Source organism: Ochotona princeps, chromosome 25 (assembly GCF_030435755.1).
Source record: "Ochotona princeps isolate mOchPri1 chromosome 25, mOchPri1.hap1, whole genome shotgun sequence".
NCBI lineage: Eukaryota > Metazoa > Chordata > Mammalia > Lagomorpha > Ochotonidae > Ochotona > Ochotona princeps.
The window spans coordinates 25,082,611-25,108,121 of NC_080856.1; the positions used below are offsets into that span (position 1 = coordinate 25,082,611).

The 25,511-nt window shown below is 54.9% G+C and overlaps 1 protein-coding gene across 1 annotated transcript; it reads right to left on the reverse strand.

The window, feature by feature from the left end:
• Positions 1-51: 51 nt before the first annotated feature.
• Positions 52-20,079, reverse strand: NOS3 (nitric oxide synthase 3). The gene is made up of 26 exons (XM_058654923.1): positions 19,840-20,079; positions 18,140-18,263; positions 17,601-17,749; positions 17,258-17,420; positions 15,568-15,659; positions 15,321-15,462; positions 14,997-15,136; positions 14,713-14,887; positions 14,103-14,204; positions 13,328-13,522; positions 13,120-13,193; positions 12,775-12,919; positions 12,462-12,566; positions 7,582-7,649; positions 7,043-7,159; positions 6,748-6,922; positions 4,740-4,872; positions 4,537-4,615; positions 4,204-4,391; positions 3,553-3,725; positions 3,047-3,257; positions 2,879-2,966; positions 1,808-1,929; positions 1,032-1,180; positions 613-807; positions 52-500 (listed from the first exon to the last, which is right to left on the reverse strand). The coding sequence occupies exons 1-26, from the start codon at positions 20,007-20,009 to the stop codon at positions 339-341; spliced, it is 3,636 nt and encodes a 1,211-aa protein (XP_058510906.1). The 5' UTR covers positions 20,010-20,079; the 3' UTR covers positions 52-338.
• Positions 20,080-25,511: the final 5,432 nt, after the last annotated feature.

Here is a 25,511-nt window from a genome sequence, read left to right on the forward strand (position 1 = left end):
GGGGGGGAGGGGAGTTAGGTATCAGCATCTCTCTGTCACATCCAGCAGTCTCTTAGGGTAAATCTTCACTAATAAATATTCGAATGACTTAGAGGTTAAGTTTTAAAGGTAAGATACTCCCGAGAAACGGCTAAGGGGAATCTAAAATTCACTTAAAAGCTCACAAAGAGGATAGGAATTGGTCCAGCTGAGAGGGGGAGAGGGAGGGAGAGAGAGCGCCTTTTGCTCATTCTTGAGGGGGGGGCGGGATAAAGCTGTCCCTGTTGAAGTGGGAAGGCACCCCAAAGAGGGGAGGTTGGAGGATGGCCCCGGCTCCTCTTGCGAACTCCCGAGGGCCCTCAGGAGCCGGGCGTGTCTGAGCCCGGCAGATCGAACGCCCAGGGCACGGCGCCCCGCAGCTGCCGCTCCTGCAAAGAGAAGCTCTGGGTGCGGATGCGGCTGGTCACCTCCTGGGTGCGCAGCGTGAGCCCGAAAATGTCCTCGTGGTAGCGTTGCTGATCCTGCCGCGGAAGGGAAAGAAGAAAGCCAGAACCCGAGTCAGAAGCAAAAGCTGCAGGAGCAAAAGCAGGAGCACCCTTGCCCTCGCCCTTACGAGCCCCGCCCCCTCCGCACCCGCAGCACGCCGATGACGTCACCAGCCTCGTCCAGCTCCATGTCGCCCTCGGTCGCCAGGATTCGCTGCACAGTCTGCAGGACGCTGGTTGCCATGGTGACGTCGCCGCAGACAAACATGTGGCCACGTTCGAGGCACAGCACGCGGTGCACCTCAGACGCCAGCTCGGTCCTCAGGATGTCCTGCACGTAGGTCTGAGGGGAGGCCGAGAGTGGCGGCGTTGGATATGCAGGGGGACCTGTGGGGCCCACCTCCCGTGGAGTGGGGGTCTAGAAAGGCGGAGCCCAGGAGGGGGACGCGGCTGGGGGTGGGGTAGGGGCATGCGGACTGGTTGCTGAGAGGCAGTGCAGGGGACCAGGCTGCGGTTGGGACCATCCCCATTGCCCCTTCCTTCTTTCCCTTTCCTCAGGCCGCTCACCTTGGGGCTGTCGTGTTCCCGGGAGAAGGCGGTGAGGACGCGGCCAAACACCCCGCGCTGCTGGGCGTCCTGCACCTCCTCGCGGTAAAGGTGGTCTAGCTGGGAGCAGCGGCAGCCGAACACCAACGTCATAGGGGCAGGCTGCAGGCCTGCAGGCGACAAGGAGGGCTTGGAAGGGCCCCTTCGGCCCCAGCAGTGACTCTTGCTGGCTGACTACCCCTTCTGGAGGGAGCAGCCACCATTTAGGGCTGTTGGGTCTTCCTTCCCTATGGCGTCCCTGGGGTGCCGTGTCTGTGGGGCTTCTGCTGAACAGCCCCCTGCCTCCCGCTGTGTGGGAGGCGCCCAGCCTCCCTCCAGGCTCCAGCCCCAGGTTCTCCTACACCTTCAGCTTTCTGTCCCCGGCTTGACAAATTACCCAGGCACACCATGCCTAGCCTAAACACTGTAGCTGCCCTAGGCCTTGAGCACATCTAGGTGAGTTGTGGAATAGTCTGGAGTCCACCTGGAGTGTTTCCTCTGCAGTCCCAACCTGGTCCCTTCCGAGGTCTGTCTCCCTTTGTCTTAATCCACCTCAGCACCCACTGGGTACCAGGAAGCCAGAGGAACAAGGCCCAGCCTGCGTGCCCAGGCACCCCTGGGTCTTTGGGCTAACAGGCTTCTTTGACAGCCAGTTTCAAGTTTTCTCTTTCCTAGCTGCCTCTCTGCTCTGTCCCTTTTTTCTTGAGATGCGTGACTCCCTCCTGCCTTCCCATCAGGCCCTCAGCCCCCAGCCTCACCTTTGCTTTCAATGTCATGCAGACGCTCCTGCCAGAAACCCCGGAATGGGGCAATGCCGGTACCCGGGCCCACCAGGATGCAGGGCAAACTGGGATCAGGTGGCAGCCGGAAGGAGGGGGCCCTAGCGAAGAGATGTTCCATTAAACCCCCTCCCCTTCTCTCCTCCCCTCTTTTTATCAATCTCAGGCAGGCAGGGTGGAGAAAGAACTCGGGTTCCAGTACTTGGGAAAGTTCCTAAAACAGGCTCTGGCTTGTGTTAGCATGGTTGTGTTTGTCACAAGAACTGCCAGCAGGCAGAAAGTCCCTGTGTCTTTGGTTTCTAGAGATTGGGCCAAAGGAAACAGTTCAATTCGGCTTTGAAGAATGAGGATTTAGGAAATATGGGGGTGAGGGGAAAGGACAGCCTCTCGGTTTACAATGAGCTCAATGACTGTTTATTTTCAACAATGGCCTTCATGTTGGTGTTTGGCTGGGACAGGTTGAGCCCTCTGGCTGGGTTTGGGTGAGCAGGTCTCGCTGACGCCAGCTGGGGCCTGCCATCAGGCCCCCTAAGACTTCTGGCTGTTGGGCTCCAGGTTGTGATGTGGGTGCGACAGGAAGGACAGGGTTGCCAAGTCAGCATTGCTGTGACCAAAAGTGGTCTTTACCCTGGCCCATTCTCTCTAGATTAAGTGGGGGAGTCAGGGACCCCACAGTACCCAGGGACCACAGTTTCAGATGCAGACACAGGAACTACACTTTCCGAAAGTAGGAGGGCTGCTGAGGGATTCATAGCTGCCTCTGGAGAGGTGGTCTTAGGACATCTTAGGACAGGTCTCCAGACCTGATCTGTGAAGGCCAGAGCTTTGCCAGAGTCCTGATGTGACCTTGCCACATTCCATCCTTGCTGTGTTATAGGGGGTCCTCTATGCCTCCAGTAACATCTCTCCCTGGAGTCAGCATGCTGGCCCTGTACAGCCCCCACTAAGTCCTCCTCTCTCTCCCACCATGCATGAAGCACCTCCTTACTGCCTAGATGGGGAGACAGCTGCTGTCTTGACATTCCTTCCCCTCTCACAGGGCTCACTTACCCCCTGATGAAGCAGGGCACAGGGTCTCCAGCCTTGAGTTGGCTCAGCCATGTGGAGCAGACTCCATAGTGCAGGGGGCCCAGCCCATCTGGGGGGTTGGAGGGAAGGCTGCTGAGGGCTGTCCCACTTCTGCTGAGGCCAGATCCCCACCCCTGTTCCTAGCCTCACCCTGCGTCCTGTAGGCCAGCACAGCAACAGTGAGATGGATCTCCCCTGGGTAGATGCTGGGTGCCGAGCTGACTGAGTAGTACCTGGGCTGCAGCAGGGGCAGCTGGGTGAGGAGCAGGGGTGCAGGCAGCGCCACAGATGGGAACTGTTCCAGCACCTCCAGTAGTGTGGGACAGCGGAACCACTTCCACTCCTCATAGCGCCGGGGGTCCTGGCAGGGCAGGGGAAACAGTGGGCTGGGAACCCCACAGCCTTCCCTGCTGTCCTCCCTTCTCCACAGAGCCCCCTAAGGCTTTCTCCCTCCTCAGTGTAACCTAAAAGAATTTCTTTAAGGGCTTGAGGCTCCAGGAAAGAATCCATTTTCTGGAGAACCACAGTGCATGTTACCCAGGAGAGGAAATTCTGGGGAGGAACTTGCACAGGGAGTTTCCTGCTCCTGGGCCCCCTCCCCCAGCTCATCTGCTCTGTGTCTGGTGCCCATTCTGCAGTCGATGGGCAGTCCCCACCTGGCTGAGGGCCTCCAGCTCCTGCTGTTCACTGGGCTCTTCGGCCAGAGTGCTGAGCAGTTGTAGGAGCCGAGGGCTGGGTGGGGAAGTGATGTCCAGGAAGAAGGTGAGAGCCTGGCGCAATGTGCAGGGGGGCAGCCGGGGGTCCCGCACCCAGCCTGGTGGAGGGCCACCTGGGAAGGGAGAACACAGGGAGCTCTGAGCAGGAGGCCGGCTACAGGGTGTGGGCCGCAGTGTGTGATGACCACACTCCATATTTCATTAGAGAACTTGCCCATCTGGGCAGGCTTGGAGTTTGTTTGAGGGATCCCTGGCTGGAGTTGGCTAGCTCTGGCTCCTCTGTTGCAGCACCCCCATCCCTGCCCCATCTTAACCTCAGGCATCATGTGGCAGAGGATACACCCAGTATCCTACAAAGCAAGATCAACTACCAGGGAAGCTTTGGGAAGGATCCCAGAGCAAGGGAACTGCCTCTAGTGGTGTGGGAGGTGGGTTGCTGGGAGCATCCAGTGACAAGACCAGCCTGGCAAGGTGGCCCAGCTGGCTCTGTGCCAGTAATAGGCAGCTGGGGATGGAGGTGCTTCCCTGCTGAGGGCTGAGGCCTTCCTGCATATGGGTGCAAGCCCTCACTGTTGTGCCCCAGCCCCTCACCAGCGCTGCCCTTCTCCAGCTGCTCCACGGCCACAGGCTCGGTGGGTGGTGGCGGATCCTCCACGCGACTCAGCAGTGCCTCCACAAGGCCAGGCCGGTTGGGTGGGCAGACTCCTATGTGGTCCCCTGGCTGGTACTGAAGCCCTTCCTGGCCTCTAGTGTCCAGACGCACCAGGATCGTGGCCCGGCTGTGGGGGCAAATGGAGGTCATAGAGGGGAGGAGAGAGGGTGCCTGTGTCTGGGCGCAGAGAGGCAGGATGGGGGAAGGGGTGCCGGGGTCTGGGTGCAGAGGGGCCAGGATAGTGGGGAGGTGGGAGAAGCAGTTTCCCTCACGTGGATTTGCTGCTTTGTAAGTTTTCCACTGAGAGGATGGTGGCCTGGAACATCTTCCGCCTGTGCACATGGATCAGACCTGGGGGGGTGGGTGGGTGGGGCAGAGTAGTCTAGGCCTGAACCAGGGAGAAGGGCCTGGCCCATTGGGTGGGTCAGTTCTGGGGCCCTGGGGTCCCCTAAGAACTGGTGGATGAGACCCTTACCTGGCAGCAGCTGTAGACCCTCAGTCTGGGTACTCAGGCGGTACCTCTGACGCTTCCAGCTCCGTTTGGGGCTAAATATGTCCCGGGCAGCGGCCTTGGCATCTTCTCCCACACAGAAAGTCTCACAGGAGGCCTGAGGGGTTAGAGAGGCAGGGCTGAGGACCTGTGCTCTCGGGACTGTCCTACCGAGGAGCCCCAGTGTGCGAGAGAGGGTGACGTGGGACCTGTTAGATCCCTGGTCACCTTGGTCTGTTCCTGCATAGCATCAGCAGCTGGACCAGCCTGGCTGAGTAGTTTCTGTAGGGTCGGCAACCCCAGGGGCAGGAGGGGAAAGGAGGTTGGAACGGAGGCTGAGATGAGCACTGATCTTGTCCTGCAGTCCATTTCATGGCTTGGTGGCTGGGCTTGGGGGCACTGCTCACTATTCTACACATCATTGAGTTCACAGCCAATAGTTGCTCATCAATCCCGTGTCCCAGAGAGCACCATGCTTGGTGTATGGTAGCTCAGTGTGGGAAGGCGTCCTGTGCACCTAGCCCTGAATTCACGTTCTGACTCCTGAACTTGCAGCCTTACTTTCTCCATCTTTATTTTTCACTGGGTTCTGGTGATGAAAGACTCAGTGAGACACTTGAGGTAAAGCCCTCAGCACAGTGTGCCCAGCTCACAAGGGCCCCGAGAGAGGGACACAGGATTCTGGTGGTGTCCTCATGGGGTCTCATCTGCTCTGGTCACGCACATGTCCAGCAACTGGCCAGGCGCAGGCTTGCTACCCAGCAGGGCTCATCTCTGATTGGCTGAGCCCTATATCGCCAGCTCCTGCTAATCTTTTGTGATGTGTGCACAGTCTTATATCTCTTCCTTCCTTCCTCGGCCCCCTCCCTTCCTTCCTTCCCGCACTGCTACCACCCCAGTTGGCTCATTCTTCCTGCTTCTACTTTTGCTGTGTTGTCATCGGTCCTGTACCTCCGAAGCCACATTCCTACAACAGAAGTCTCGGCTCACTCCAAAGCTTCTAGGCACTCCTTTATGTCCAAATTCCACTCCGGGCCTTTTGTTTCAATTTGACTTCCCCTCTACCAGGCAGCTGTTCCCATCCCTTTGCCTGTTGGGCTGTTCTCTGTCAGTCCTAACCAGCTGGACCAGAGCCATGGGCCCTGGGGTGCAGGAGCAGGCACAGAACTGGTGAGAAGAAACCTGTGTTTGATGCCAGCTGGACAAGCAGCTGCCTGCAGCGGAAGTCCAGGCTTAAAGCATCCCAGGCCTTGGTACCCTCCTGTGGCCAAGACCACCCTCCCAGTGCAGGTACTCCCCCTGCCGGCCTGGCTTCAGACTTTCTGGAGCTTCTGTATTGGTCTTGGCTCCAGCCCTCATGCTGTCTGACCTCTCCATCCTGCCAGGACCTGCCTGCTTTCTTCAGCTGTGCTTCTGCTGGGGCCAGGCTGGCTAGTAGGGCCAAATGGTCCACTGCTGGAGACAGAGGACTGGCTTTGTAGGCATGATTGGAGGGTAGAGCCAGGAAGGAACAACAATGCCAGAAGTAGAATCAGGGCAGCAGTGAGCCCCTCGGTCCTCCATCATGCAGCTGTTAGAAGTGATGACACTCTGGTAAAGCTGCCACCTGCAGCTCCAGCGTCATGTGTGGGCACTGGTTAGAGTCCTGGCTCCTCCAGCTCCAATCCAGCTCCCTGCTAATGTGCCCGGGAAAGCATGAAAATTTGACACAAATACTTGCCCCCAAGTGGGAGACCTGGATGGAGTACTAGGTTCCTGGCTTCAGCTTGGCCTGGAACTGGCTGTTGTGGCAATTTTGGGAGTGAACCAACAGATAGGAAATCTCTCTCTCTCACTGTAATTCTGCCTTTCAAATAAATAAAATAAATTATTTAAATAAAACTAAAAAAAGAAATTCACAAAAGCAGAGGGGGTTGCCTGTTGGCATGAGTTGTAAGCGGGGACTGTCAAGCTAGAAGGGGGCTGGATGTTGGTCATAGGCAAAGGGGTTTACCTGGAAGGCAGCCTGGGCCCAGCCACGAAAGGCCTCCTCTTGGCCGCAGAGCTCATCCCCCTGGCCCAGCTGCAGGAGCCTTTCCCCGCCCAGCTCTTCCAGCCGCGTGTCCACCGCACGAGCAAAGGCACAGAAGTGGGGGTATGCCCGGGAGCCGAGCCCAAACACGCAGAACCTGGGGAGCAGGGAGTTGTCACTAGAGCCCCTGACCTGGTCCTCATCTGCCCAGCCAACTTCCCCAGTTGTGCGTCCCCTCCCAGTAAGGAGCCCTTGAGTCTCATGAGGGTGCCCGAACCTGAGGGTGCCCAGAGCCCCTGCACTGTCTGTGTTACTGGACTCCTTCCTCTTCCGTCGCCAAGAGGACACCAGCGGGTCTGAGCAGGAGACGCTGTTGAAGCGGATTTTGTAACTCCTGACAAGAGAGGACAGAGGCAGGGTGTCACAGGGAGCAGGAGCCACATCTGAGGTCCAGGCGAGTGAGCTTCCAGCTGTCTGCTCCTGGGCTGTGACACATCCTGCTCCTCTGGGGGAAGGCAGAGGCCAGCCTATCTCCAGGAGGCAGGGCTCCCTGGAGCTGTGCTGGAGGCTCCATCCTTTGCCTTCTGGCTTGTGGCACAGAGGAAATGCTCTCTCAACTCCCATCTTGTTGGCCTCCCGTTGGCTCTGTGCGTCCACCTGCCTGAAGCCCCCATCCCCACCCATTGGTTCTGCGCTCCCACTTACCTGAAGTGTCCACTCCCACCCATTGGCTCTGAACTCCCACCTGTGTATAAAGTTCCTATCCATCCATTGGCTCTGTGCTCCCACCTGCCTGAAGCTCCTGCCCACACTCACTTGTGCTGCTCTGGTCGAGGAGAACTGTTGTAGGGGCCGGACATCTCCATCAGGGCTGCAGCAAAACTCTGTATGGGGAGGAGTGTGCATTGCACTTAGTTCTGTTGCATTTCAAACTATCAACAGGAGCTTAAAACTGCACAGGGCTGCTGCTTAGTCTTACTTATTTGTAACTTTTAATTTCTATTCATTTTGAACACTTCAGAAGAGGCCTGTCTTCTTTTTAAACAACCGCACTACAGTAGTAAAAGAGACAAGCTATCCCATTTTCTTGCCAGTCTCACCCTCCAAGGTTATGCACTGTTGACAGAAGGTAATTTTCCTTTTGGTTGCACTCATGTATTTATAGTCTTTTTAAAACAGTGAAAATGAGCCCATGCTAGATTTACCCAGTATCTATCAATAACCTCTCATGGAACTCTTTCCAGTTCAGTGCATCAAGATGGACTTCATCCTTTTTAACTACTACATCCTATTCCACCGTTGTGTCCTTCCCTCGGACTGACAGGCACCTGCATGATCTGTGAATAGTGCTCAAACACTATTAGACGTGTGCCTTGCATTCTTTTTTGCATCTTTGTTTTGGGTAGTCTGTAGCTCTGGAGTTACCAAGTCAAAAGATTTAAAAACCTTGGTGAGTTAGTTAGTCAGATGTTGCTTACAGTAGCAGAGGAAGGGCTGGCTGTTTCTTATCCATAAAAAAACTGGTTATGAGGGGCTGGTGGTGTGTCATACTGGGTAAAGCTGCCTGTGAATCTGGCATTCCATATGGGCACTGGTTCGAGTCTCAGCTGCTCCACTTCCAATCCAGTTCTTTGCCAAAGCAGTTGGGATGGCCAGATGCTTGGGCCCTGGTACCCATATGGTACCAGGGTACCATACGAAACTGGTACCCAACGAAACTCCTAGATCCTGGCTTTTCCTGTTTTAAAGTATTTATTTTTATTGGAAAAGCAGAATTACAGAGAGAGGAGGAAAGATGAAGAGAGATATTCCATTCACTGGTTCACTCCTCAATTGGTTGATCTAAAGCCAAGAACCAAGAGATTCTTCCTGGTCTCCCATTTGGGTGCAAGGGCCCAAGGACTTGGGCCAGTCCATGCTGCTTTCCCAGGACATTAGCAGGGAGCTGGATCAGAAGTGGAGCGGGACCCAGTGCAATAGCGTAGTGGTTAAAGTCCTTGCCTTGCACGCGCTGGGATCCCATATGGTTGCCGGTTCTAATCCCGGAGGCCCTACTTCCCATCCGGCTCCCTGCTTGTGGCCTGGGAAAGCAGTTGAGGACGACCCAAAGCCTTGGGACCCTGCACCCGCGTGGGAGACCCAGAAGAGCTCCTGGCTTCTGGCTTTGGATCGGCACAGTACCGGCTGTTGTGGTTACTTGGGGAGTGAATGATCATACAGAAAATCTTCCTCTCTGTCTTTCCTCCTCTCTGTATATCTGACTTTCCAATAAAAATAAAAATCTTAAAAAAAAAGAAGTGAAGCAGCTGGTATTTGAACCAGCATGCATATGGGATGCCAGCCCCACATGCAAAGACAGCTACCACACTGCCTGCTCCCCGACTCTCCCCAAGGCTCCTGGCTTTAGGCTAACCCAGGTCTGGCTATGGCTGTCATTTGGGGAATGAACCAGAGAATGGAAGCTTTCTCTGCAAAGCCTCCCAAAGTAAGAGGCTTATTTAGAAAAGAAAATTGGCTATCACCAGCCTTGTATTTCTTGGGTGGACACGGCCCTCAGTTCCCTTTATAGAGCCTGTTCCCAAGAGGACATCATTAGGCAGCCTTTCTGAGAAGGCTTCAGCACGGCTGTGAGCTACTGTGCAAACATCTCAGAGCTATGTGAGAGAAACCTTCCAGCAGAACAAAAGCTAGAAGGACATAACATCTGAATGCTAACCGCGGAGGTATTTAAGTAGCAATTCTGGATGTTCACCATAATTGGGATATATGACTTGAATTTCATTTTTTGAATGCTCTATTAAGATGTAACATATAGGGGCCTGGCAGCGTGGCCTAGTGGCTAAAGTCCTTGCCTTGAATGCGCCGGGATCCCATATGGGCACCAGTTCTAATCCCAGTAGCTCCACTTCCTATCCAGCTCCCTGCTTGTGGCCTGGGAAAGCAGTTGAGGACAGCCCAAAGCCTTGGGACCCTGCATCCATGTGGGAGACTTGGAAGAAGTTCCTGGTTCCCGGCTTCGGATAGGCATAGCATCGGCTGTTGTGCTCACTTGAGGAGTGAATCATCGGATGGAAGATCTTTCTCACTGTCTCTCCTCTCTGTAAATCTGACTTTGCAATAAAAAAAAAATAAATCTTTTTTAAAAAAAGATGTAACATACACACAGATTTTTGCAAATCCAGCATACCCTTTGCAAGCAGCCTTTCATCAAGAAACATTACCAGCACCCCAGTATTTCCTTCTGTGTCCCCTCCTAGTCACCATGCTCCCCTTCCCCAGGGTGACTAGCTGGTCTCCTGCTTGATAATATCATGGACTTATTTCATCTCTTCCTGAGCTTTGTAAAAAGCAAATCCTACAGTATAAGGCCACTTCAAAAGGTCAGTGGAAAATGGAATGAATAGAAGATGATGTACATTTTCCATAACTTTCTAGAGAGCCCTCATGTTCTCTTATACTCTTTACATGTGTTGAGGTTCATCGTGTTGTGTGTGTGTAGCTGTAACTTATTTACACTTATTGCTGTATTGGATTTGAGCGTATCACAATTTATTAAGCCTGTTGTTGATAGTTATTTGGGTTGTTTCCAGTACAGGGTATTATGAGCTATGTAATACTGCTACAAGTTTTCTTTTACCTTTAGTGAATATACCATTTTCTATGGAATATATTCCTAGATTTTCTCATTGAAAAAAAATTGGGAGTAAAACAGACATTGAAATGCATAGATCTCAAAGGGTACATTTCAGTCTGCTTGGCTGTTTAGTAAGCTTTGCTTAAAAGAAGAAACTTAGACACATATCTTGCCTGTGACCCAGAAATTCCTCACCTCGGTGTTTGGTTAAGAGAAATGAAAACATAAGGCTACAAAAGCCTGGTACAAGAATGTTCATAACAGCTTTATTCATAATGCCCTCCAACTGGAAACAGTCCAAGCGTCTATCGGCAGGAGAATGGATAAACAGACGGGGTATTCGTGCAGTGAGCGCTATTCAGCAGTGGAAAGGATTGGAAGAGTGACTCATGCAACCACATGGGTGACTGCTGGAAACAGAGAGAAGCCATTATCCTGTGTGCTTCTATCTCCATGAGTCGATAGAGCAGGTGGGACTGGTAGCAACAGACACCGCTAGTGCAGAGACAGAATCAGTGAGAGAAACTTCTAGAAGCAAGGAAGTAGTTCTGTATATCATTTGGGTTTCCAGGAGTGTATTCATGCTTTCAAAGAGCTCATTGATGATACCGCCATGCTTTGAGTGTGTAACCCTCAGAATGAATGTTTTGGGAACTGTAATCCCTACAGTTGGTGCCATTTGAAAGTCAGACCTTCTTGCGGGACAGGGGAGTGATTGGGTTATGAGGGCTGTCCCCATGTGAATGGATTAATCTGTGGGGTTATTGGGGCATGGCTTTATTATTAGAGTGGGCTCTCTGCTGGCCCTTCCTCTGTCTCACTGTGTAACACCCTCTGTCATGTTCTGATGTAGCAAAAGTTCCCTCCCAGATGCTGGACAGATGTTGCGAGAGGTGCTTGCCTTCTCTAAAAAGCAGATCAGAAGGAGGGCTGGAAGGAACAGTAGAACAGAAGAGAAGGCTTGTGTCAGATCTCAGCTTTGTTTTGGGGTTCTGGCTTAAGGCTACGTGAGGAGGTATTTACTGCTAATAAGGCATGAGTGGAAACAACTTAGGAGTGACAACAGGTAAGGGCCAGAAATGAACACAGCTTGGGGCAGCTGAGAGAGGCTTAGCCTGCAAGATAATGGCTAACTCCAGGTTTTGTTGTTGTTGAACAAGTGAAGTTGTTGAACCTGTGCTATTTGCTTTTGTTCAAAGGAGAGATGAGAGAGCTGCGATTTGAGTTCCCAGCTCCTGTCATGCCCTGGCTATTAGGTACCGTGGGGAGTGAGGAGACAAGTGGGAGTTCTCTCCCTCTTCTGTCTGTCCCTCTCTCTGTTTCTCTGCTCAGTTAAATAAAAAAAAAGAAGAAGAAGAAGAGAGAAGAAATGAAATGAAAAGGCTGAAAATTCATCTAAAGTGGAGCCTCCCTGTTTTTCTCATGTGTAACTTTTAGAGCAGCATAACCTTGTTGGCCAGCCAGGAAGTGCCTTCCTTATATTAGAAACTTGCACTGCACCTGGCCCAATAGCCTAGTGGCTAATCCTTGCCTTGCATGTGCCAGGATCCTCTGTGGGTGCCGGTCCAAATCCTGGCTGTTCTACTTCCCTTCCAGCTCCCTACTTGTGGCCTGGGAAAGCAGTGGAGAACGACCCAAAGCTTTGGCATCCTGCACCTGCGTGAGAGACCTGGAAGGAAATCTTGGCTCCTGGCTTTGGCTCAAATCAGCTCTGGCCATTACAACCACTTGGAGAGTGAACCTGTGGATGGAAGCTCTTTGTCTCTCTTTCTCTCTGTATATCTGCCTTCCCAGAAAATAAATACATCTTTAAAACAAAAAACTTGTACTGATGATGTAAATGACCGAGGTGGGGCTTAGGCAGAGGTATCTGTCTCTGTGGGCAGCCATATAGGTGAGCCTGGGGTGTGGCTTATGTAGGCTGATGGCCCAGTAGCAGGTCCACTTCTATTCTGGGGGATCTCAGTATCTCTCCTTTCCATTCTAGTATGTGTATTGGTTCTGTCCAGCCACCCTAGTTTTGAGTCTTCCTTCATGGGGGCCCCATTCTCAAAGGTCTCACCTCTCCATTTTCTGGTGGATCCCCATTCCCAAATGTGCTGGTCACCACCAATACCAGTGTCTCGTGTTCAAGGGATACGACGTCATATTCATCCATGCACAGAACCTGTGGGCAATAGAAGACACGTGTCCTGGGGCTCTTGGCACCTGCTGCCTGGGCCACCCAGGTCAGATTCGATCTCTGAAATCCCTGTGGATTCCAGTGTTCCTTATGGAATCCCTTATGACCCTCCCCCATTCTCCAGGGCATCTCTGAAGGTGCCAATAGACTCCCGTCCCTTTCCATTTCCCTGCCCCTCTGGGCTCAGTCTTACCCGGGGATCAAAGGCCTTCCGGAAGAGCCTCCCAAGCTGCTGTGCATAGCTCTGGGCCCGGCCAGTCTCAGAACCATACAGGATAGTGGCCTTAACTCTCTTGGCCATCACTGTGCCCATGAGTGAGGCAGAAATCTTCACGGCACTGCAGGTGAGGGTTGAGTGAGGGCATTCCAGGGGCACAGGGGTGGGACCTCCCTAGTGTACCCACCAGGTTAAGACTTCCAAGGGCAGGGGTTCACACAGATCACAGCAAAGGTTTTGGAGTGCTGGGCCTAGGCCACTGCAGGGCCGGGTCCCCCCAGGGTGTGCTTTGGGGAAGGGTGGTGCTTCCAGGGTACCCACTTGGCCACTTCCTTAAAGGTCTTCTTCCTGGTGATGCCAGTGCCCTTGGCTCCACTCCCCTTCCAGGGGTCTGGCTGCAGGGAAGTGATGGGTTGGGGGCAAGGGAGAATGAATGAAGAAAGTAAAAGGTTAGAGGTTTCTGGAACTGCTTGACTAGGGTTGGGTCCAGATAGGTCTAAAAAGGGCAGGAGTCAGCTGGGCTGGGCACCTGGTAGCGAAAGGCAGGTGACAGGAAGTAGTTGACCATCTCCTGATGGAAGACAGGAGTAAGGCTTCCTGAGATGGGGGGCACGATCCAGGCCCAGTCGGCAGGGCAGCCCCCTCTGGCTTTCTGCTCATTCTCAAGGTGCTTCATGAAGGAGGCTGTGGCAGCATGGTGGTCCACAATGGTCACTTTGGCCAGCTGGGAATGGGGGAGAGAAGGTCAGCTCAGATAGGACCCACAGCCTCCATCCATTCTTTTTCTCTCACCCTAGAGCACACTGCAACCTAGATCACCCCAAGTTTAGCATATAATGTGTCCCCTCAAAGTATGTCACCCCCCATAGCACAGGTTGCATGGTCATGCTTCAAGTTCAACGACCCATAGTGGTTCTAATCTCTGGAATCTATGTGCCTTACCACCTAAACCAGAATATCCCAAACTCCTGAGAACCCATAGAGCTTCCTCAGTAGCCACTAGTGTCCTTAAACTATAGCTTGCAGCATGTAGCATTCCCTCAACCCTGGGATTCAAATTGCCAGAAGCCAGTGAGTGTCACAGTATGCCCTGGGAACCTGAGCATCAGTGAAGTCCCTGGAACACAGCAGGCCCAGTCTTACTGCACCAACAATAGCACATGCTGACCCAGAACTGTAGGCCTAGTGTTGCCCTAGGCACTTGGGCTACAGAACTTTTGGGGGCACCCCTCCAAGACTTGCTGCAGCTTCTAAGTGCCCTCCCTTTGTGCTGCCCGCCCTCCCAGCCAGTCTGGCCTTTGCACCTGGTAACTGTGCAGTACAGCCAGGTTGATTTCCACGGCTGCCTTGTCTTTCCACAGGGATGATGTTGTCCGGGTATCCAAGTCCATGCAGACGGCCACATCCTGGGAAAATGGTGCTCATGGTGTTGGTCGGGACAGAGGCCACAGGGAGTGCAAGGGGAGTGGGAAGAAGGTCTACCTTGAGCTCGTGGGAAGAAAGAGTGAGGTTGGCAGGAGGGTGTGGGGAGGCCTGACCACCTAGTGTGAGTGGGCTTTGGACAGCTTTTTACCTACAAGGGCACCTGCACAGACCACAGAGGAACCTTGCGCTTCCTTATCCAGGGCCTTGGTTTCTCATCTCCATCTTAAACTCTTTTGAGTTAAAAATCCTCTTTGAGAATTTGCTAACAATTATAGAGCTATAGATCTTGTCCTTGGAGACACACACATACACACATACCCCTGGGTCTCAGCCTCTGTGGTTCCAGAGCCCCGTCCTCAAGTCTGTGAGAGGAGGCAGCCCTGAAGCCCACAGAGCTCAGATAGCCCCACTCCCGGCTGGCTGGCCTTATGCAGACCCCTGCTGGAGTCAGGCTCCAGCCCCCGGGTGCAGCCTGAAGCTTCTCTGTACCTCCAGGATGTTGTAGCGGTGAGGGTCGCACAAGTTGCGCGTGCCGATCTCTGTGCTCATGTACCAACCGCTGAAAGGGGCCGCGGGGAACTCCAGGCCCCCAATTTCCAGCAGCATGTTGGACACTGCCGGCAGGGCGTACCAGCGCAGGCCCAGAGCTGCGAACCACTCCAGCCTGGGGGTGTTAGGCATCACATCAGCATCCGTAGAAGCCTGCACCATGTCCCTCCTCCAGGGGCTCAGGCATGGCCACCTCCACCCCACCCAGTTCCTTTTGTGCTCACGTTGGGTGCTCCAGGGGCACCTCCAGGACCAGCTCTGGGGGCAGAGTGAAGAGTTCTGGGGGCTCATCTGGTGCCTGAAGCAGCAGGGGCAGCACATCGAAGCGGCCGTTTCCTGGGGTCCAGCCATGCTGGATGCAGAGCTATGGGGAGGGAGGGGGCAGAAGTGGCTGCTAATGGCCCTCTGTTAGACATCTCCTATCATCCTCACTCATTGGCCTGCTTCAATGCTCGCCCTGAAAACCCCTTTTTGGACACCTCCATTCTTCCTCTCAGCCAGGGATCCCCTCTTTCCGTCCATAGAATCCCTTTCACTGGCTTGCTCACCTCGGTGATCTCTACGTTGGCTGGGTCTCCCCGCACGGAGCCGTCCTGCTGTCGGTAGCCTGCATAGCGCACCAGCTGGCTGTTCCAGATCCGGAAGTCTCCACGGCCCGGGTAGCGCTGGGGGAACACTGTGATGGCCGAGCTGAGGCCGGGAGGACAGTGGTCAGAGCCCCTACCCTGCACAGGGGGGAGGGGAGGAAGGGCGGGACCAGGAGAGGGCTGGCCTTGCGCAGGGGAGGGCACTTACCGTAGGTTGCCCCGGTTGGTGGCGTACTTGACGTGATTGCAGATGTAGGTGAACATTTCCTGTGCAGACCTGCAGTCCCGGGCATCGAACACCTGAGTCCGCCGAGGCAGCGGAGTAGGGTGGGGAGAGGATTTGGTTCTCAGTGTCATCCCAGAGGGGTCTTTGTGTGCAACTTACTGGGGAGGAGCCTGGCGCTAGGGGCACTACTCGCTGGGAGCGGTGGCTCTTCCTTCTTGGAGGCATCTTGCTGATCCTTGCGCACGAGGACCCCTTCCTGCCCTGCGACCCTGCACACTCCACACAGCCTGGCCTTGCTTCCTCTGTGGGCAACGTGCCTGTTTGTTCCTATAACAGCTGACTTGCTATCTGGTACAGAGAGGGGCCAGTCACTCCTGATGCTCGCAGAAGGGCCTCAGCGGCCAGGGAGGCCAGCCAGAAGGGTGAATGCCAAGTTACCCATCACCCGCGAGCTTAAGCACAGGCAGGTAACTATGGCTGGCCTATGGATTTCCTGAGCTCACTGATGCTGGGCTGGGGGTGACTGTGTTGGCAGCCTGCAGGGACCTAGCCGATTTCTATTAAGCTGGGGGGGGGGGGTCATCTTGAACGAGTGAGAAGCCCCTGGGGAAAGGTTGGAAGGTTCCATTCCTGCCCCAGGGTGGTGTCTGGTGGAGGAGGAAACAATGACAGGGTTAGGGTTGTGGTGGCTGACCTGTGGCCAAGCGAGGGACATGGCAGCAAGGGAGGGTTCAAGGCTGAGCTGGAGCATTGAACAACTTAAAGGACTGACCATCAACAGCCAGGATGGGTCTTTCATGGAGACTCCCATGGGGTTGGCTGGGAACATGGCCTTAGTCCTAAGGCTCTGGCGGCTGGTTACAGTTAAGAGACCCAAGGTCATGAATCCAGTTCCTCTGTGGGTCACTCACCTCACTTGAGCCACGCCCACAGGCTGCTCCATGAGCTGGGTGAGCACGGAGTCTGTGGGCTGGCTGTGAACGATGGTATGGGGCTGGGGCCATAGGGAACTGGGAGGGAACAGGGAGAGTATGGTCTGGAGACCAGAATGGGTTAGGTAAGGTGCAAGTGGAAGCAGGCACCCAGAGGGGCTTTTCAGAAACTACCCCCGCGGTGGAACAGACGGTAAAGGCAGCCTCTGTGGTACTGATATCCTGCCTGGGCACTGAGTCCCGGCTGTTCCACTTTGCTCTAACTTCCTGCTGATGTGCTTGCCCCCCAAAACCAAATAGGAGATGCAGAAGAAGCTGATGGCTCCTGGCTTCCAACTGGCCCGGCTTGGCTGCTGTGGTCCTTTGGGGAATGAACCAATGGATGGAAGATTTCTGTCCTCTCTGTAACCCTGACTTTTAAGTCAATAAATTAAAAAAGAGAGAGAGAAAAGAAACTGCCGCAGGGGTGCCTACCTGTCTGCCTTCCTCCACTGCCTGGGTCTGGATTTGTCTCCTGTTCTGTCCCAACACACAGTGTTAGCTCCTGAGTGGATCAGCCCCCAGGCCCATGGCAGTGGGAACTGATCCACTTAGCTTTCCAATCTCTAGGAGAGCAGGCAGGGATTGTCCCTGCCATTCGGATCATCCCTTCTTCTCCCTCTAGGAAGCTTCAGGAACTCCTGACCCCCTCCCCTTTTTGTTTCCATGCCCTGCCCTGGACAGGCGTCTATTGGCCACACCTGCAACTTCCCCCACTGGATCCGGCCCACGCAGCGGGGAGCATTGCGCCAGGCCTGCTTGGCTCCAAACACCAGTTCGCTTTCCCGAAGTTGGTAGGTGCCTGTGGCTGCCACCTCGGCCTCTACCTCCTGAAGCCGTTGTTCATGGGCCTGGGAGCCGCTTCTGGGGAGGACAAGATAAGAGAGGGCCACACAGTCCTTGTGAAAGCTAGGAGAGGGCTGCTGGGTACTGAAGAGGGTCCATTGGGGTAGAAGGGAGGTATGGGGAGGAGGCAGGAAAGTCACAAGGTTTCTAGGGCTTCAGTGGGACAAGGAGGACTGTGGGTGTCAGGGGAGACCTCACCTCTTGATGGAGCTGTAGTACTGGTTGATGAAGTCCCGGGCCTGACCCAGCAGTTGATCAGGGGATGGAGCACCCTGGCAGGGCCGGCTTTGCAGTTTCCGGGGAAATACAAGGGAACCCAGGCAGCGTCTTTGGGTGCAAGGTCCATCCTGGTCCAGGGAGCAGGAAGTACAAAGGTCAGGGTCAGCTCAGGGTCAGCCCAGGGATGGCTCAGAGTCAGCCCAGGGTTAGCTCAGGGTGCAGAGGCAGGAGTTGGGCTTAGAGGGAGAAGGGGGCTCCAGGGAGGTTCAGTCTTAGGGCCAACACAGAGCCTTGGACATGGGTGTGAGGTTGAGCAGGCTTAGGGCAGAACTTGGGTAGGACTTGGGGTGAAAGTTCCGGGTTACCAAGTCCCTTGCATGCGTGGCAGCTGTTCAGGGCTCTTCCCAGAGGCCCATTCCAAGCAAGGCACTGCTTCCTTGCTTGACTCCCATCTGAACCCAGATTTCAGCCATCCTCCCCACCTCGTCTCCCAGGACAGAGATGGGGCCCAGCCTTACCTGCTGTGCCTGGGCGCTGAGGGTGTCGTAGGTGATGCTGCCCACCTCCCAGTTCTTCACTCGGGGGAACCTGGGCCCCTCCGGGGGCCGGGTGAGTGGAGGGCTGTTGGAGCTAGGGGTGGGACTGCATGAAAGAGGTTCATTTCTTTTTGGCCTGCTCGGAGATAGCCTAGGGCCTCCTCCTACAGTGTAGCGGTCCCACAGGTTTATCATTTGCCTGCCCTCTGCTTCCTTGCCCTTTCTTAATCAATCTTCCCAACCATTTTAGGAGGTAGGCAATTCCCCAGGACAGATAAAGTCTAGTCTTCTGCCTGCAGAGGGTCACAGCTGGGGTTTGCTGGCTTGAGCCCTGTGTTTGGCCTCTGGCTGCTTGGCCAGGCCTGGGGCTACCTATGCTGAGGCTGGGAAGGAGACTGGGGGCTCAGGACCCACCTGCCAACACCTGGCCTGCAGATGGAGTGTTTGTTGCTCAGGTTTGAATGTGCCCCCAGATTTCTTGTGTTAGAAAGTGGCTCACAAGAGCAGCAGCGTTTAGAGGTGGGGTCTCTGAGAGGTGGGGGGGTCCTGAAGCCTCTGCCCTCAGGGATGGATTAACTGTGTGTGGGTTAAGGAGTTCTTGTAGGCGTGGCCATCTCTGGCCAGCTTGCTTGGGTCACCATGTGATAATGTGGTCAGAGTGCCGTTTGCAGACATGGGGCTTTTCATCTTCCCAGCCTCCAGAAGCTTCAGCCAAACTAAGCCTCCGCTCTACGAAGCCCCCAGTCTGCAGTGCTTTGTGACGACAACAGAAAGCAGCCTCAAGTTAGCACAAGTCCCTGCACTTGCTTCAAGGAAGATGGAGCCCAGAGCCCCAGTGTCCACGGAGGGAGGCCCTGATTTGCCTCCGACTCACACCCCTCCTGACAGTAGCCGTCTGTTAAGGGAAGGCTCTGAGGCCTTATCATTTCCTCCCAGAGCTGCCGGCCAGTGGTAGAGAGGAAGGGAGGGCCTCAGGCCCAGTAGGCTGCTCCTGAACTGCAGGGTCGGCAGCCCTCAGCCCTTCCCTGGAGCCCAGCTGCTTGGCCTGGTCCCCCACCAGGCCGGCCTCTCTCCAGGGACCTTTGCCCCAGCGAGAACCTTCTACTCTTGGAGCTGGGGTGGGGGGCAGTGGCCACCAGGATGGCGGGGCCTGGAGCAGGGGAACAGGGCCCAGCCGCTCTGCCTTGCCAGCCCCTCATCCTGAGATCCTCAGTTTCCTGGCCTCCCTCTCCCTCTCCTGTCACCCTGCATTCTCACCCTCCTGGAGCTGGTCCCCAGTCCCTTGCTTCTGCTATGAAACGATCAGCAAGGTTGCTTGTTGAGGGCTTACCCCGAGCCAGAAACTCACAGCCTGGTGGGTCAGTACTGCCAAGTTCTTGATAACCTGAGGCTCAGACAGGTGAAGCTGTTGGCTTGGAGCCTAACAGCCTCTGCAGGCAGAGCAGCATTCAAACCCTGACCCGACTCTAGCCGACATCCGCACTCCCTCAGCCACCTGTCTCCTGCTAGCCCTGATCCCAGCCTTGGGTCTGAGCCACCCTGGCTGTTCTGTCTGTGCTGAAAGGCCCTTTTGCGTGGGCGCCAGCCCTCCCAGCTAGGCTTCAGGCTCAAGCTGCCCCCACCCTGGGTCTCAGGCTTGCCTTGGCACTGCCCTGCTGTCTATGGTTAAGCACAGTTCTCACCTGTGATCTGGTGCCGGTGGGGTCGGTGGGGGTGATGCTGGTGCCCGACTGGGCTCTGATGTGGATGTCGGAGAGGCTGGGCCCTGCTTACCGCACAGCCCGAGGCCCAGTCCCAGCCCCAGGCCACAGGGCGGCCCGGGGTCCTGGCCCACACTCTTCAGGTTGCCCATGTTGGCTGGCTGTACGTCAACTCTGTGGCTCCCTTCAGTAGAGACCCGGCCTTTTTCCTTAGGAAGCAGGGGGGAGGGGGCCCCTCTGAGCAGAGGGGGCAGTGGGAGGGGGGCTCTCTGGAGCTGGCCCTCGCTCCGCCCCTGTCCCATACACAATGGGACAGGAACAAGGCTGGCGGGAGGCTCTAAGGCCTCGGCTCCACGCCCGCTGGCCCAGAGGGTGGGGGGCCGGACGCCTGGGTTCCGCCACAAGGGCTAGGGCTGATAAGTGGGAACCCAGGTGTCTGGCAGGGTCCTGGAGCCGGCGTGCAGGAGCTGTGGCATGGCAGGAAGAGCAGAGTGGAGCAGCCAGAGGTGAGCAAGACTCCTGCGAAGTGAGACCAGGTGGAGGGCTCTCCCATGCCAGCCTGTCCTTGAAGGGCACACAGAAAGGGAGCAGGTGTCGGAATCCCACACCACCCTTCATGACCACAAGGGACCTCTGGTGTCACCCCTGGACCTCTCTTCCACAACCCTCCTGCTTGTGAGTTCTTGGGGACACAGGCCCAGCAAGAATACGCTGACCTTTTGTCCTTGTGTGTGGCATTAGGGGATCCCTTCCCCTCCCAGCTTCAATTTCCTGGAACCCCTGCCTGCCCCGTGACTCAAATGGGGGTACACAAAAGAGCAGGAAGCTGCCTCCACCCCCACTCTGTCATCTAATGACGCATGCTTCCCTGGGGCAATCGCCCGTGGAGGAGAAAGTGTGGCGGTTCTCTGGGCCAGCTACATAGGAGATGGGGAAACTACAATTCCCAGAATGCAGGTGAGAGCACACCAGTACTCTTCAGGCACCTTGTGTGGCAGGCCTCACTGGGGTTTGTAGTTCTGTGCCATCTGAGGGCTGAAGAAAGAGGGTGAACTGGGCGTTTTTTGGGGGGCTCACAGCGGGTGGGGATCTCAGAGACTGAGAGAAACTACGTGTGGAAGCTGAGAGACAGAGTGAGGTGGAGACTGGGAGAGGCAGACAGGCAGACAAATAAACATGTGGATTTGTGTTGGCCGGATTCCTTTGGAAAATAGTGGAGGATAAGTTTGGGGTGGGCCTGGGTTTGGAGGGGGTGGCAGGCAGATTGGACGGAAGGAACGGGCTGTACCGAGGACTCTGGGGTCATACCGAAAAAGGGGTGGGGGTTGCCAGCTTTGGAGGCAACGGGGAGGGGGCATTAAAGAGAAACCTGCTCCAGGATGAGACAGGAGGCCACCCAGGGCCCAGGGGATGCGAGGCGGGATCCAGGCCTGTCATTGACACTCATTTCAGCTCTGCTGGCTGAGGCAGGTGGACTCCAAGTCCAGCTCCCGTATTCAGCCGCTGCTGAAAAATGTGCACGGCCAGGAGCGACTCCCTTCTCCAAGCTGCAACAGACGGAGTGCTACCATTGTGCAATGCCAATGTCCTCTGGACTCATTGTCTTCCCCTCCGGCCCTGACTCTCCACTGGCCACCGCCTGTTCCTGTGGTCTTCTACTCCATCTGACCTCCACACAGCCACCACCAGATGCCTCTCAGGAGCAGGGCTTGCCTCACACTTGACTCTTCCGGAAGCCTTCAGCCCAGGCCAAAGCCACTTGCATGCACTGGCCTGGCCCTCAGCTTTCCCAGCATGCTGCCTGTGTTGCATACATGGGTGTGCATGCTCAAGGGTTCCCAAGTTGTTCAGGTGTTTTCTGACTCTGGTCTTTGGCTTATCCCATCACTCCCATGTTTTTGTTTCCCTCTGATTAAGGAAAAAAAAATCTTTTCTTTCTCCAACCTTGGCAACTCTGGGAGGATCCTGCCCAGGTCACACTGTCAGAGAACAAGTATCTATTGCTGGGAGTGCTAGCAGCTGACTCCTGCCTGCTTCCACGCCTGTGCTCACAGCAACCTCAGTCACTGGATCCTGGGGGAAGTAGGTAGGCCCCACTTTCCTGCCCCACTGGGACTTTTCCACGGAGACTCTGCTAGGCTGGTTGACATTCAGAGCTCCCTGCTCCAATCATTTCCTCTTACCTTCTCTGCCTCCACCGGGGTCAGACCTGCAATATGTTACACACTGGGCAGGGGAAACGTCTGGGCAACAGATTGCATAAGGCAACTCCCCACACACCATCACAGGGTCTGGCCCTGCCAAGGCAACTGCAGGTAGGACTTGAAGTTCAAGAACTCTATGGTAGGTTCATTAAAAAAAAATTTATTTTATTTATTTGAAAGAGAGAGAGATATGTTGGTCTTCCATTCACTGATTCACTCTACAAGTGGCCATAAAAGCTAGGGCTGGGCCAGGCCAGCAGCTTCTTCCAGGTCTCCCAGATGGGTGTGGGGGCCCATGTGCTTGGGCCGTCCTCCGCTGCATTCCTAGGGCCATAAGTAGGAAGCTGGAGCAAAGTAGAGTTGCAAGGACATTAACTGGTGCCCATATGGGATGCCAAAAGTGCAGACAGCGGCTTAAGTTGCTGTGGCACAGTGCCGACCCCATATTTGGACAATCTTAGACATGAATCTTACTTGCTTTTTTTTTTTTTAAGATTTATTTATTTTTATTGGAAAGTCAGATATACAGATAGGAAGAGAGACAGAGAGGAAGATCTTCACTCCCCAAGTGACAACAATGGCTGGTGCTGCGCCAATCCGAAGCCAGGAGTCGGAGTCAGAGCCTCTTCTGGATCTCCCATGCGGGTGCAGGGTCCCAAGGCTTTGGGCCGTCCTCGACTGCTTTCCCAGGCCACAAGCACGGAGCTGGATGGGAAGCGGGGCTGCCGGGATTAGAACCAGCGCCCACATGGCATCCCGGTGAGTTTAAGGCAAGGACTTTAGTCTCTAGGTCACCACGCTGGGCCCTCTTATTTGCTTCTTAAAACATATTTATTGGAGAGAAAGAAGGAGAGCAAGATAGATATCACTCATTCACTGACTTACAACTCAAATGCCTGCAACAGCCAAGGCCGGACCAGGTCTGAAGACCAGGAGCTGGACGCTCAATCTGAGTCCCCACGTGGCTGTCTGGAGCCCAAGTACGTCATCTGTCATGTACTGCCCGTCAGGGTGTGCATTAGCTGGGAGCCTGGCTTGGTTTGCAGCTGATCTCAAGTACTCTGAAGTGAGAGGCAGGGTCCCATCCCAAACAGCGTCAATTCTCGCCCCAGATGCCCATTTCCTGATTGGGCTTGATGTGGGACAGAGAAGCTAAGGTATTATTGTGGCTGACTGCTTGGACTGGCAACTGTGTTTTATTGTAATTCCTGAAAAAACAATTTTCAGGCTTTTAAGATTGTAGCTTAACTAAAAGGAAATGAGTTACATTTTGTTTACTTTTATTTTTTAAGATTTGTTCATTTGGGGCCCAGCGTGATAGCCTAGCAGCTAAAGCCCTTGCCTTGCACGTGCCGGGATCCCATATGGGCACTGGTTCTAATCCCGGTGGCCCCATTTCCCATCCAGCTCCGTGCTTGTGGCCTGGGAAAGCAGTCGAGGACAGCCCAATACCTTGGGACCCTGCACCCGTGTGGGAGACCTGGAAGAACTCCTGGCTCCTGGCTTTGGATTGGCGCAGCTCTAGCCGTTGCAGCCACTTGGGGAGTGAATGATCAGATGGAAGATCTTCCTCTCTGTCTCTCCTCCTCTCTGAATATCCGCCTTTCTAATAAAAATAAATAAATCTTAAAAAAGACACTCGTTTTTTTTTTTCGATTTATTCACTTGAAAGGCAGAGTTACAGAAAGAAATACACACACAGAGGGAGGAAGGGAAGGAAAGAGTTTAATTGATTGATTTTTTCCATCTGCTGCTGGTTCATACCCGAAATGGCTGCAGTGTTTGGCCATGGTGTCAGGACAAAGCCAGGAGCCAGGAGTTTCTTCCAGGTCTCCCACATGGCTGCAGGGGCCCCAGCGCATGGGCTGTCCTCCACTGCTTTCCTGGGCACATAAGCAGGGAACTGGGTGGGAAGTGGAGCAGCAGGTCCCGAACTGGTGCCCACATAGTAGGCAGGTGCTGCAGGGGGAGGCTGCATCCGCTAAGCACCAGCCCCAAGAAATTAAACTTTATTTATTTTTAACATTTGTGATTAAAATTTTTTAAAAAGATTTATTTTACTTTTATTGGAAAGTCAGATATTCAGAGACGAGGAGAGACAGAGAGGAAGATATTCTGTCCGTTGATTCACTCCCCAAGTGATCACAACGGCTGGAGCTGAGCCAGTCTGAAGCCAGGAGCCAGGAGCTCTTCTAGGTCTCCCACGCGGGTGCAGGGTCCCAAAGTGTTGGGCCATCCTCGACTGCTTTCCCAGGCCACAAGCACGGAGCTGGATGGGAAATGGGGCCGCCGGGATTAAAACCAGTGCCCATATGGGATCCCGGCACATTCAAAGTGAGGAATTTAGTGCTAGGCTATCACGCTGGGCCCAAGAAATTAAACTTTAATTCGTGGAGTCTCAGCTAGAGAGGGCTTTGGAGATAGTCTGGCTAGAAGCCCAGCTCTTTCCTCCCTGAGAGAGGTGGTGTGCCCGCTCCTGGAAGACCAACCCTGGTCCAACCCTCCCTGGCCCTGATGAGCATTTTCCGTGGAGAGTAGAGACCACTTCCGTAGAGGGCTGGGTGCTCGCTGCCCTGACCACCTCCTGAATTCCAAGACGGTGGCAACTCTTGGTCATGCTTTCTACCTCGCCCAGAGCCATGACCTTGGGGTCCCTGAGTCAGGAAGGCAAGGCCCTGGGCCTAGGGTGTGTGCTCCGGGGCTGCGCAGGGCTGTGGGTGACGGGAGCGGAAGGCGCTGATCTTTATAGCCCAACTCAGGGTTGTTCAGTGTGAGCTGGAAGTGCCCCACCCTCTCCAGTATGAGCAGCTTCCTTCCTGCCTGCTGGCAAGGACTGGGTGGGGAGCAGAGGGAAGGCGGGCAAAGCCAGGAACGGGAAGGGGGCAGCCCTGGCCTGTCGGGAGGAATCCCTCCTCCTCAGGATGTCACCAACGCAGGCTGTGTGTCACAGGCTGGCAGGAAACGGCGAACTTTGCTCAGCTTCCAGACTGCAAGGTTGGAAGCGGCCTCACTCCAGCATCCCCCGCCCCCAGGTTACAGAGAAGGAGTTGCCAATCTCTAAGGGGTTGCTGCGTTGGTCCTGGCCACCCTACAGCAGCCTAGGCCCTTTTCAAGATAGCCACCAGAGGGCAGCAGAGAGCTAAAGAGACGTGCGCCAAATCCTGTGATCGGTCACCCAGGAAGGGAGCAAAGGCCCAGCAACTGTGTGCTTCTGAGCCCACACTGGGAGACGGCCCTTTTGAAGATGCCCGAAGCTGCTGCAGGTGGCTGTGTGAGCAGCCCATCCCCAACCTTTCGTGCTCCTGTCTGCTTGCAGCTCGGACGACACAGGATGTGGTGGTGGTTTGAAGATGCAGGGAGCCAGGTTCAACATACCTGGGTGTGATTTGATGATTGGGGATGCCTCCCCATCCATCAGTGGGGGTTCCCTGGGAAGAGATCCAGGAGCAG